Source organism: Danio rerio, chromosome 10 (assembly GCF_052040795.2).
Source record: "Danio rerio strain M-AB ecotype USA chromosome 10, GRCz13ab, whole genome shotgun sequence".
NCBI lineage: Eukaryota > Metazoa > Chordata > Actinopteri > Cypriniformes > Danionidae > Danio > Danio rerio.
In genome coordinates this window covers 10,758,285-10,770,000 of record NC_141030.1, presented here as the reverse complement: position 1 = coordinate 10,770,000, position 11,716 = coordinate 10,758,285, and the positions used below count along the sequence as shown (strand labels likewise).

At 38.7% G+C, this 11,716-nt stretch overlaps 1 protein-coding gene across 3 annotated transcripts in view; it reads right to left on the bottom strand.

Moving 5' to 3' along the window:
• The window catches only part of sardh (sarcosine dehydrogenase), a 175,979-nt gene that overhangs the window by 157,313 nt on the left and 6,950 nt on the right, over positions 1 to 11,716 (bottom strand). For all 3 annotated transcript variants that reach the window (XM_087269124.1, XM_087269125.1, NM_001326686.2), the window contains 3 exon segments: positions 11,343 to 11,522; positions 7,006 to 7,129; positions 5,793 to 5,893 (listed from right to left, as the gene is read on the bottom strand). In XM_087269124.1, coding sequence (XP_087125250.1) covers positions 5,793 to 5,893; positions 7,006 to 7,129; positions 11,343 to 11,522 — 405 coding nt within the window.

The following is an 11,716-nucleotide window of genomic DNA, read 5'->3' as shown; positions in this document are numbered from 1 at the left end:
CTGCAGAATACGCCCTGTCATTTCGCACTCTCGCCGCCCAAACTAACTGGGTTGAGGATACACTGAAGACACTATTCAGACGGGGTCTGAATACCAATCTACAATCTGAATTGGCGTGCCGTGACGAAGGAAAGAAATTGAACGAACTCATTGAACTTACCATTCGTCTTGATCATCTGATTCGCAGCCGTAGAAATCCTCGCACACAGCTCCATGTTTCAAGTGACACGCCCCCTGATGAACCCATGCAACTGGGTTTCACCCGTCTCACCCATGAAGAAAGAATGCATCGATTGCAAAATCATCTATGCCTGTACTGCGGTCAATCAGGGCACAGGAAATCCACCTGCAGCGTACGACCTCAGACACCAGTTCAATCGGTGAGTCCTTCCCATGTTCCTGCACTTTTCAGTGTACTGATTCCTGTGATTATTAAATTTGATAAAAGAATGATTAATACTACGGCTCTTGTCGACTCTGGATCTGCCGGAAACTTTATATCTAAGAAATTTGCTTTATGTCACGAACTATCTCTCAGCTCATATGATTCCTGTCTTGCAGTGGAAGCACTAGACGGTCGTCCTGTGGGTGAAGGACGCATCCGTATGATTACGAATAAGCTACAGTTACAAGTTGGTGTTCTACACATTGAAGAAATGCAGTTCTACATTATTGATTCAGTTAATCATCCACTGGTGTTGGGACTGCCCTGGTTAAGGCGACATGATCCTCATATCTCCTGGAGGGACGGACAGATATTGCAGTGGAGTGAGTCATGCATGAAACAGTGCATCCAGCCCATTCACAAAATTCCATTACGAACCACCAATGTGTTACCTGAACTCGTTGATGAACTAATCCCCATTGAGTACCATGACTTACATGAAGCTTTTAGCAAACAAAAAGCTACTCAACTTCCCCCACATCGACCAAGTGATTGTGCTATTGAGTTAATTCCAGGTTCAAGTCCTCCAACGGGTCGAATATTCCCCCTGTCACAACCTGAGCACAAGGCAATGTCTGAATATATCGACGAGGAATTGGCCAAGGGTTTCATCCGACCTTCTACATCTCCTGCTTCAGCTGGATTCTTCTTTGTAAAGAAGAAAGATGGCAGTTTATGTCCCTGTATTGATTACCGAGGGCTCAATGAAATCACCGTAAAATTCCGCTATCCATTACCCCTCGTACCTCCTGCCCTGGAACAATTAAGAAAGGCTAGATATTATACCAAGCTTGATCTTCGCAGTGCATATAACCTTGTCAGAATCCGTGCTGGTGACGAGTGGAAGACCGCGTTTTCCACCACTAGGGGGCACTATGAGTACACGGTAATGCCCTTCGGTCTGTCAAACTGTCCATCCGTGTTCCAATCTTTTATGAACGATGTCTTTCGGGATATGCTGGATCGCTGGGTCATCATTTACATCGACGACATCCTCATATATTCAAACACGATGAAGGAACATGTTGAACATGTACGTATAGTGTTGCAACGCATGATTCAACATCGTCTGTACGCCAAATTAGAGAAGTGTGAATTTCACCAGACACAGGTCGCCTTTTTGGGATACGTCATCAGTGCAGAAGGGATTACCATGGATGATACGAAGGTACAGGCAGTTCAACGATGGCCGTTACCCCAGAATCTCAAGGAGTTGCAGCGATTTCTAGGTTTTGCCAACTTCTATAGACGGTTTATCAGAGGCTTTAGTTCAATAGCCGCACCATTAACAGCCATGACCAAACGAAATTCCCACAAACTATCCTGGTCCTCTGAAGCACGCCAAGCATTTAGCGATCTGAAGACTCAATTCACCACAGCTCCTATTCTCCGTCATCCCAACCCAGACCTACCTTTCATTGTGGAAGTGGATGCATCCAACACAGGAGTCGGTGCTGTGTTATCTCAACGTCAGGGTCAACCATCCAAAATGTATCCATGTGCCTTCTTCTCCCGTAAATTGACCAGCGCAGAACGAAACTATGATGTGGGAAATCGCGAATTACTGGCAATGAAATTAGCCCTGGAAGAATGGAGACACTGGCTGGAGGGGGCTAGTCAGCAATTCACCATATTAACTGACCACAAGAATCTGGAATATCTTCGCTCAGCCAAACGTCTAAATCCCAGACAAGCTCGTTGGGCTTTGTTCTTCACCAGATTCGACTTCATTGTCACCTATAGACCAGGGAGTAAAAATAGTAAGGCAGATGCACTATCCAGGCTATCAGAGGATAAAACCCCAATTAGTGATGAAACCATTATTCCTACGAACTTACTAGTGGCTCCAGTACAGTGGGACATACTTACCGAGATCCAAGAGGCCAACCGAGAAAACAACCCTCCAGTAGACTGTCCGAATCACCTGATTTTTGTACCCAATAACATACGTACCAGATTACTGACCCATATTCATGACACTCCCAGTTCGGGGCATCCAGGCATCACTGCAACTTTGGAGTTAGTCAAAGCCCGTTTCTGGTGGCCGTCCCTCACGAAGGATGTAATTAATTATGTTCAGAAATGTAAAATTTGCCAAAGCACGAAGGCATCTCACCAAACCCCTGCTGGCCTGTTACAACCGCTACCGGTTCCGCAACGGCCCTGGTCCCATATAGCGGTGGACTTCATTACGGATCTCCCTGTTTCCCAGAACAACACAGTCATTCTCACGGTGGTTGATCGTTTCTCCAAGGCTTGTCGCCTAATACCGTTGCCCAAATTGCCCTCTGCCTTTGAAACCGCAGAAGCCCTGTGCAATCATGTATTTCGAATGTTTGGCTTACCTGATGATATCGTCTCAGACAGGGGATCCCAATTCACCTCCCGGGTATGGTCCGCTCTCTGTAAAAATCTAAATATTAATGTTAGTCTCACCTCAGGGTACCATCCTCAATCCAACGGCCAAACTGAACGTATGAATCAAGAAGTCATTCGATTTCTACGTTCCTACTGTCATCAGCAACAGCACGACTGGAGTCGCTATCTGATGTGGGCAGAATATGCACAAAATTCATTAATAAAGCCAGCCACGGGTATTACGCCATTCAAATGTATTCTTGGCTACCAACCACCCCTGTTTCCATGGTCCGGAGAACCCACTGAGTTACCTGCTGTCACGGATTGGCTGCAGCGGAGTGAGGATGTCTGGAACCAGGCTCACAGACATCTCATGAGGGCAGTCAGGAGGAGAGAGATTCAGGCGAACCGTCACCGACGCCAGGGACCCACGTATCAACCGGGGCAGTGGGTGTGGTTGTCGACACGAGACCTTCGTCTGAGATTGCCCTGCCGCAAACTCAGTCCCAGGTATGTAGGGCCATTCAAAATTGTACGCCAGATTACTCCAGTGTCTTTTCGCTTAGCCTAGCCTAATCATTATAGTATTTCTCCTACTTTCCACATGTCATTACTCAAACCCGCTGGTGGTCCACGAGAGGAGGCGGTTGAGGAGGAATCGGAAACCAGGACCCCTCCACCTGTCATGATCGAGGGCGAGGAAGCTTACCTCGTTCGAGAAGTGCTGGACTCTCGACGTCGGGGTGGCGCCCTCCAATATCTGGTGGACTGGGAAGGGTACGGTCCAGAGGAACGGTCCTGGGTGAATGCTAGAGATATTCTAGACCCAACTCTCACGGAAGAGTTTCATCAAAGGTTCCCAGAGAAACCAGCCCCCCGACAGCGCGGTAGACCCCGGCGTCAGGTGCCTTCTCGCTTCAGGAGCCGCTCGCAGGAGGGGGGTTCTGTTGTAAATGAGGGCGATGCCAACCCTCTTGTGCACCACCAGAGGGAACCATCGCCAGAATTCTGATTCGACTCACGGACTCAAAATCCCATAAGCCCTGCTACCTGGCACTGATTACGGTCCAGGTGCAACTCATCAGCTCTCGTGTATATATACCACACTCACGCTCCGGTTCGTTGCGAAGTCTTGATTTGCCTGGCTGTCATTTCTGAGCGTTCCATACTCCCTGCTTCGGACTGATCTGTGTTTCTGACCTTGTGCTTGTTCTACGATTACGAAAGACATCTGCCTGCCCCCGATCTCCAGCCTGTTATTCTGACCAGTAAGATATCTGCCTGCCTTTGAACTTTTGCCTGTCCCACGTTTTGTCTCCTGGATTGCCCCTTTGTGTTTGTTTGTATGTGTGCTCTTAATAAAGCTTGCAAATGGATTCAATGCCTTCTGACTCATCACAACAGAAGCTGAGCAGAGGAAGAAAGTTTTTTGTTGTTTGCACTGTGAATCTCACAACACGAAAATAAGTAAAAGAATGGCATGCATTGGTTACTTTTGTCGATCTCATCATCTCCACGAGCATGAATTAACGAGCTGTAATTCTGCCGCTGGACATTACTGAAGCGGAGAAAGTAACACTAGTTTGATCATGTATAAATATCATTATAACTATATTGTATAAATATTATTATAACTAGGTCTACAGCAACCTGATAATCAAAAAACAAATGACATGATATAATAGGCGATTGTCTTCTGACTGTAGACACTTCTCATAAATGTTAACTTGAGAAGCATACAGTACTATTTGATCTATAAAATTAGTAAAATAAACATTTGCAGGTTAATGAAACAGCAAAGGAGGGGCCTTGGTGCAGATGAAAATATTAAAAAGTGTATTTGTATATACAGAGACATGGGTAGCTAGATAGAATAGAAAGAGATAGGTTGATCTCAGCAGCAGCTGACGAAGAGCTGCACGCTGCAGACGCAGCTGGTGTGAAAGGCAAACGCCTGCGTGCTGCTACTGCTCGACATACGCGCTGCGCACGCTCTGCTCACGCGCCGCTGAAGCTTGCGGTGTGAAACAGGCGTAAGCTTTAAAGCTATTTTAAACTTTCTTGGCTAACAGGAATTGCTCAATCATGTCAACAGCATGTTAAATCATATTAGACACATGTAGAAACAATTAAATTCTGCTGTGGCGACCCCCGATGAATAAAAGAAATAAGCTGAAGAAAGATGAATGAATATTATTTCTTTAATTACAGCAAAAAAAAAAAAGTTATAAAATATGGCCAAAGAAAGCAGGTTAAAACATGTTAGCGATGAGTTAAATCAGGGGTGTCCAAACTCAGTCCAGGAGGGCCGATGTCCTGCATAGTTTAGCTCCAACTTGCTTTAACACACCTGCTTAGATGTTTCTAGTATACCTAGAAAGAGCTTGATTGGCTGGTTCAGGTGTGTTTAATTGGGATTAAAACTAAAATATGCAGGACACTGGTCCTCCATGACTGAGCTTGGGCACCCCTGGGTTAAATCATGTGACAATGTTTTTTTTTTCCCCTGATAGGCCATTTTGCCTTTGTCCAAACTTTATTTTACTTTATTTTATTTGGTTTTGTGCTCAAAGCACCCGCTGACTGCTGGAGCTGCAGCACATACCTGTGTGTGTGTGGTCAAGTGATGTGTGTTTTCAGCAGTAAAGTGTGGAACGAAATGCTTCTCAGAAATGCTAGATGAAACGCTAGTGTGGATGAGGATCATTTTTCGTTCTATAATGCCATTTTAAAACTAACACGTATTAATGTAGACGGGGCCTAAGTGTGTATTTTTTGCAAGCGGGTTGCTGCTAAGATGGGGGCGGGGTGGAGGATTGTGATGACGGCTATGCATCATGATCTCTATCGGCCATCGGCGACAGACGTTGCCATCGTCCATCGACCCAGCCCTAACCCCTACTCAATATTAAGTTTCAGTTGGAAGTACATCAACATGCTGAAATAACAGTCTCACCAACTTCCGGTTCACATAGACTGTAAAACTCACCTGAATTCCTTCGATTCGCTCTGTGACGACATAAGCATGGTGCATCGCAATCAATGGCACATTAACACCTGCCATCTCACCCAGTTTAGTGGCCCAAACCCCTGAAAAACCACAGACACAAATGTAAACAACTGGATAATGCTGTATAATATGGTGTAATAATATAATAAACAAGAAAGCTGATTAAATTTGATTGACATCAATTTTAAATATAATTTAATTAAGAGACCATTTGAAAAAATATATGCACTTGGATGCTTTCACATCAACAGTTCATTTTAAGTGATTTCAGTATCTTGGAGAAGCTTATTATACAGTACACTATATTATGGTTCATGAAAACATTACCTAAGAAAGATATTCTCTGATTTATAATAAGAATGGTTCGTAATTCTGTTGTCAACTCAACAAAAATCATTTCAAAATAAAAGCTCTATCGTTTGTAACATTTCAAAGCAAAGAAAACAACGTTTACGGATAAGTTTTCCTTTTTTTAGACAACACAATAACAATGTTTAACTTCAGAATAATTAAGAAATCAATATTTACTGAAATAACCATGATTTTCCACTACAACAAATAAAAACATTTGTCATTATGACTAAACTGCTCTAAATTATAATGTTTTTTATTAGAAATTTCAAAAGTAATGAGACCTTAAAGCAATAAAATAAAAGTCAAACAAACGTATACTAAATAAATCAAGAGAAACAGACATTAATGTACATGCATATATAAAACACTAGCATTTTCGATACATTTCAGGATGGTCTCACGTCTTTAAAGTGATATTCACTGAAAATATAGTAATAAAAAATACTAAATGATTACTCTCGCTGAAGTGATTCCAAACCCTTATGCTTTTGCTTTTCTATTGAACACAAAAGATGACATTTTTAAGAATGTTACAAAGCATTATCCCTTTACGTTCAAAAGAAAAACAAATACTATAGAAGTCAGTGGTTACCCTTTTCCAACATCTTTCAAAATAACATTTTGTGTTCAACAGAAGAAACTCATACAGCTTTCTGACCCGTGATTTTGTAAATAAATGATTTTCAATTTTTTCCTTTAATGTGTTGTGAACTTTTAGCTGTTTATTAATGATCTGAATGTCAGCTGTGAACGCATGTAAGCTTCTACAGATGATGTGGTTAAATTTCGTTCATGATCAAACACTGCCCTCTGCTGGGGAAATCAGCCTCATCCTTACCTGCACAATTGACCACACATGGTGTTCGGATGGTGCCATGAGGAGTTTGCACCGCTTTCACTCTCTTAACACCCAAATCATCAACCTTCACCTGGATACCCGTTACTGGACAGTTCTCAATCACCTGTAATCAATAATAATAATAATAATAATAATAATAATAATAATAATAATAATAATAATAATAATAATATCCATGTATCAATATACAATTCTTACACTCAAATGTAAACAAGACTTCCAATACATTAAATCACATTCCTCCAATAGTTGAAGACTGCAGGTGAAACAGGATAAACAAAATGATCACCATACTTCCATACTTCCACAGTTAATTGATTTCATTAAGTATATATATATATATATATATATATATATATATATATATATATATATATATATATATATATATATATATATATATATATATATATTTATATGCTGTTTGAAAGTAATTTTTAGATTGTGGTTCTCAAGAAGCAAAATGACTGACAAAATAACTGCGCGAGTAAGAAAAAGCAGGTGATTACTGAATGAAAGGATGATCACATGCACAGTGAGATGCAGGCATTCTTCACTCACTGATGAGGGCTTTAGTATTGCGCGCACGGCTGAAGCAAAGCAACCGTGCCTGCAAATGCAACTTATGCCATCGGTTCTCTTTGAAATACATTGGATAAAAAAAGTTATGTTCGTGCACCCATGGTCCTGCTGCTTTCTGCTGTTTTTATTTTTTTTTTTCGTGTAAGCAGCAGCATTCTAGGAACAGATTATTAATGGGCCTAAAGTTAACTTAACGTGATTATCATCTTCCATTGCACAAGGTACTGTGTGTTTTTCACCTGCTTTCTTTTGAGTTAAGTTTTTTTTAAATATTGTTTATTTATCATCCTTTACAAAAACATTGCTTTAATTGGAGATTAACTCTCCATTTGTATATTTAGATATTTATTTAATATTTATCTATTGCCACATCAACAACTTATGGCTATTTCATGGCAAAGTGGATATACAGTTGAAGTCAGAATTATTAGCCCCCCTTTGAATTCTTTTTTTCTTTTTATATATATTTTCCAAATGATGTTCAACAGAGCAAGAACATTTTCAAGGTATGTCTGATAATATTTTTTCTTCGGGAGAAAGTCTTATTTGTTTAATTTCAGTAAGAAAAAAGGCAGTTTTTAATTTTTTAAAACCCATTTTAAAGACAAAATTATTAGCCCCTTTAAGCTATATTTTTTTTTCGATAGTCTACAGAACAAACCATCGTTATACAATAACTTGCCTAATTACCCTAACCTGCCAAGTTAACCTAATTAACATAGTTAAGCATCTAAATGTCACTTTAATCTGTATAGAAGTGTCTTGAAAAATATCTAGTCAAATATTATTTACGGTCATCATCATGGCAAAGATAAAATAAATCAGTTATTAGAAATGAGTTATTAAAACTATTATGTTTAGAAATGTGTTGAAAAAATCTGCTCTCCGTTAAACAGAAATTGGGGGAAAAAATAAACAGAGGGGCTAATAGTTCTGACTTTTAACTGTATATAAAAATATTACATTACATAAAATTCACACAAAAATATATTTAAAGTTAAATATGATTTTTCAGTTTTGATAAATTATTTAATATTCTTTCTGGTGGTACCTTTATAAAAATGTCCATCAAAGTACTCTTCTAATAAAAAAGTTTTGTCTAATGGTATTCAAACTTCCACATTCCAACAACATATCTTTGATTGTAAGAGCGCAGCCTGCCAGTAATTACTTTTAGGTGGGTCTTTGTTATTGAGTAAATACAAATGAGTCAACCTAGATAGAATGTCCAATTCGACATCTAGTATAGACAGTTTGATCATGCCCAGTCTCAAAATGATAATTTGCTAAGTGTCTTTCATTTATTTTTTGGTTAATTTCATGTAATTTGTTATTTATGCAGTTGTCCCATTCCCTTTGCCATGTTTCGTTTATGTACAAATTAATTGTGGGTTTCAAGTCTTTAGGTAAAATTAAACATTCTGTCACTTTCAAGGATTTGAATTTCAAGGCCTGTTTTGCTGCTTCATCTGCCAGTTCATTTCCAGGTAGTCCCATATGGCCTGAAATCCAACAAAAGATAACGTTGAACTTCTTAGTTTCCAGTGTTGTCATTTTCTTTACAATCATGAAAATTATAGGGTGATCACACTTAGAAGCTTCAAGTGCTTGAAGACAGGGTTTGGAATCTGTGCAGATTAAGAAGTTACCGTACTGTGTCCTTTCCATTAGTTCTAAAGCCATATTTATTGCATAAGCTTCTGCTATGTATATTGAGGGAGTACAAAACAAAAACATAATCATACAAAAACAATCTTTAAAAACTATTGCTGCAGTTACTCTTTTGTTTGTTTTCAATCCATCTGTATATATGGGTTCATGTCATGATGAGGGAGACTGTCTGTTATTTGTTTGAATTCTTGCTTGTATTCATTGGGGTGAGTCAAGGGGTCTTTTCTTCGTACCTTGCTTAAATGATCTAAGATGATTTGGCAGATCCTGGATCTGTTCATCTTGATAACTGATCTTTGGCTAATTTGGTTTATCAAACAAGTTTGTGAATCAGAATAAAATGTCTGGATGAGCTGATATGAGATCGCTGTGTGTGTTATAAAAAACAGATCTATCGATCCTCGAAATCATGATCAGCAATGCAATGATTAGCTGATGGCACAGCAGCGTAATGACATCATCTGATTGATATTCAATTATCCATGTGAGCAAAATTACAAAATATTAGCAGTAAACGGTTTGTTAAATATGACACGCAAGAACTTTCCACATTTGTTGTGAGCTGCAGGCTTTACAACTTCATGTGTCAAGAAGAGTATTAATCATGTATTTTAATGCATATCAACGTATTTAGCTCTATTTTAAGAGAAAAAAATTTCGGTTATAGTAGCCTATAGGCCTACTCAAGTTTTTTTAATCGGCTTAAGGAATAACTGTATAGATTAACTTAGCATCAAAAACGCATTTTGATATTGGTAAAGGTGTTAGCAACTTTTGCGAAGCATCAAATCACTGGTATATTAGCGGTCAAAACACGTGCATGACTGCATAAATTGTTATCCTTTTTTTAAATAAGTTGAATATTGTGCATGTACGCGTTTGTATATAAAAAGTGCATATCAATAAATTTTCTCTTTGAACCACCACGCGGCAGAATTTGTACTTTTATTTTAGAGTGCAGATTGCGTAGGTTTATTGTTTTTTTTTTTTTACTTTATGTATAGTTAAAAATATATATTTCCTATTTTCCCAAGTGTATATAACTACTTTAAGAAAATATAAGCATTCGGAACATACTTTTAGTATTATCTTTGCTTGAACTGACCCGATCTAATCCGGTTTATATGAATTGAACCTGCTTCCAAGCAGGTTTGAGCTACCAGAACTGTTGCAATGACAACAAGTCTCAGATGATTTTAGAAGAACGAAACGATCCTGGATCGTGTCAAATCGTCAATAACCAAATAAATCTAATTGAGTATTCCACGTATAAAGAACAGACCCAAGGACTTCTTCTGTCTAGTTAAGTTCCATAAGATTTTTATTTTTGAGTTCTCCATTTACAGATAGTGAACTGGTGATCTGGGACCTGGCAGATTACTGTGCATAGTTTTAGATACATGACAATAATTCTTTTTAAAATGTCTTTTTTTAAAGAAAGTTTTTTTGCACATATAAAGCTATATTTTGTTTGTTTAAAATTTTTATTGTTAAAATTTGTAGCAAAGAAATAATTAGTTTATTTATTTTTGGTGTGGCAAGAGAAAAAAATTGGCAAATCCCTAATGTTGAGCCCTGAAAAGTCTAAAATAAAAACTAATTGTAATGTAACACCATGAAACCACAACTCATTTGCTCATGCTCACTGAGTAAGCTCATACACAACACACAAAAAAGTAAATGAATGAGTAGGCATTTGAACATAACACAAAATTTAAATCAATCTAAACCAAAGTCAAATTTATGCATATAAAATATATTTTTCAAACAAAAAAATTGTGGCTTGTGAAAATGGTGAGTGACCAGTAATGTTGAAAGACTACTAGCCACAGTGGCTGGTGATCAAAAAAATTTGAAGGTTTGAAGGTTTCCAAAAATTCTTAGTGAAAAAAAAAATGTTTTTGATGACAGAACTATTTTTTTTTGTGTGAACTCTCTTTTTAAAAGTGTATTCTGGATGTTCTCTTTATATTACTCTGAAAATAAAGAAAAGCCAAAACTGATGTGCACAAAATGCAGCATATTTGCCTGCAGTGTCAAGAGTGAAAGCTATGGAAACATACAGTGGCGCCGCGTGCAGTGGCTGCTCTGGAGAGGGTGGTGCAGGTGCCCGCTGGGTCCATGGTGCCATCTTTAGGAACATAGAGCGTGCCATAAAGATCTTTGACATTCATCAGAGGATACAGGTCTTTGGTCTCAGCTGGCGACAGGACGTGTGACTCAATGCCATACACTTTACCCAGCTGAAAAGCAAAATTACTCATTAGAATACATTTAATCAGGCATAACTCATTCATGGTTAATGCACAAGTCTTTTAAATTCTTGATTCTGATAGATCAATTGCTGAATTTACTATGCCCTTTGCATCCTTGTAGAGATTTTTTTTTATCTTATTTTTAGTGATCATTTTGTCTGTTTGCAGTTAATGCAAATAGC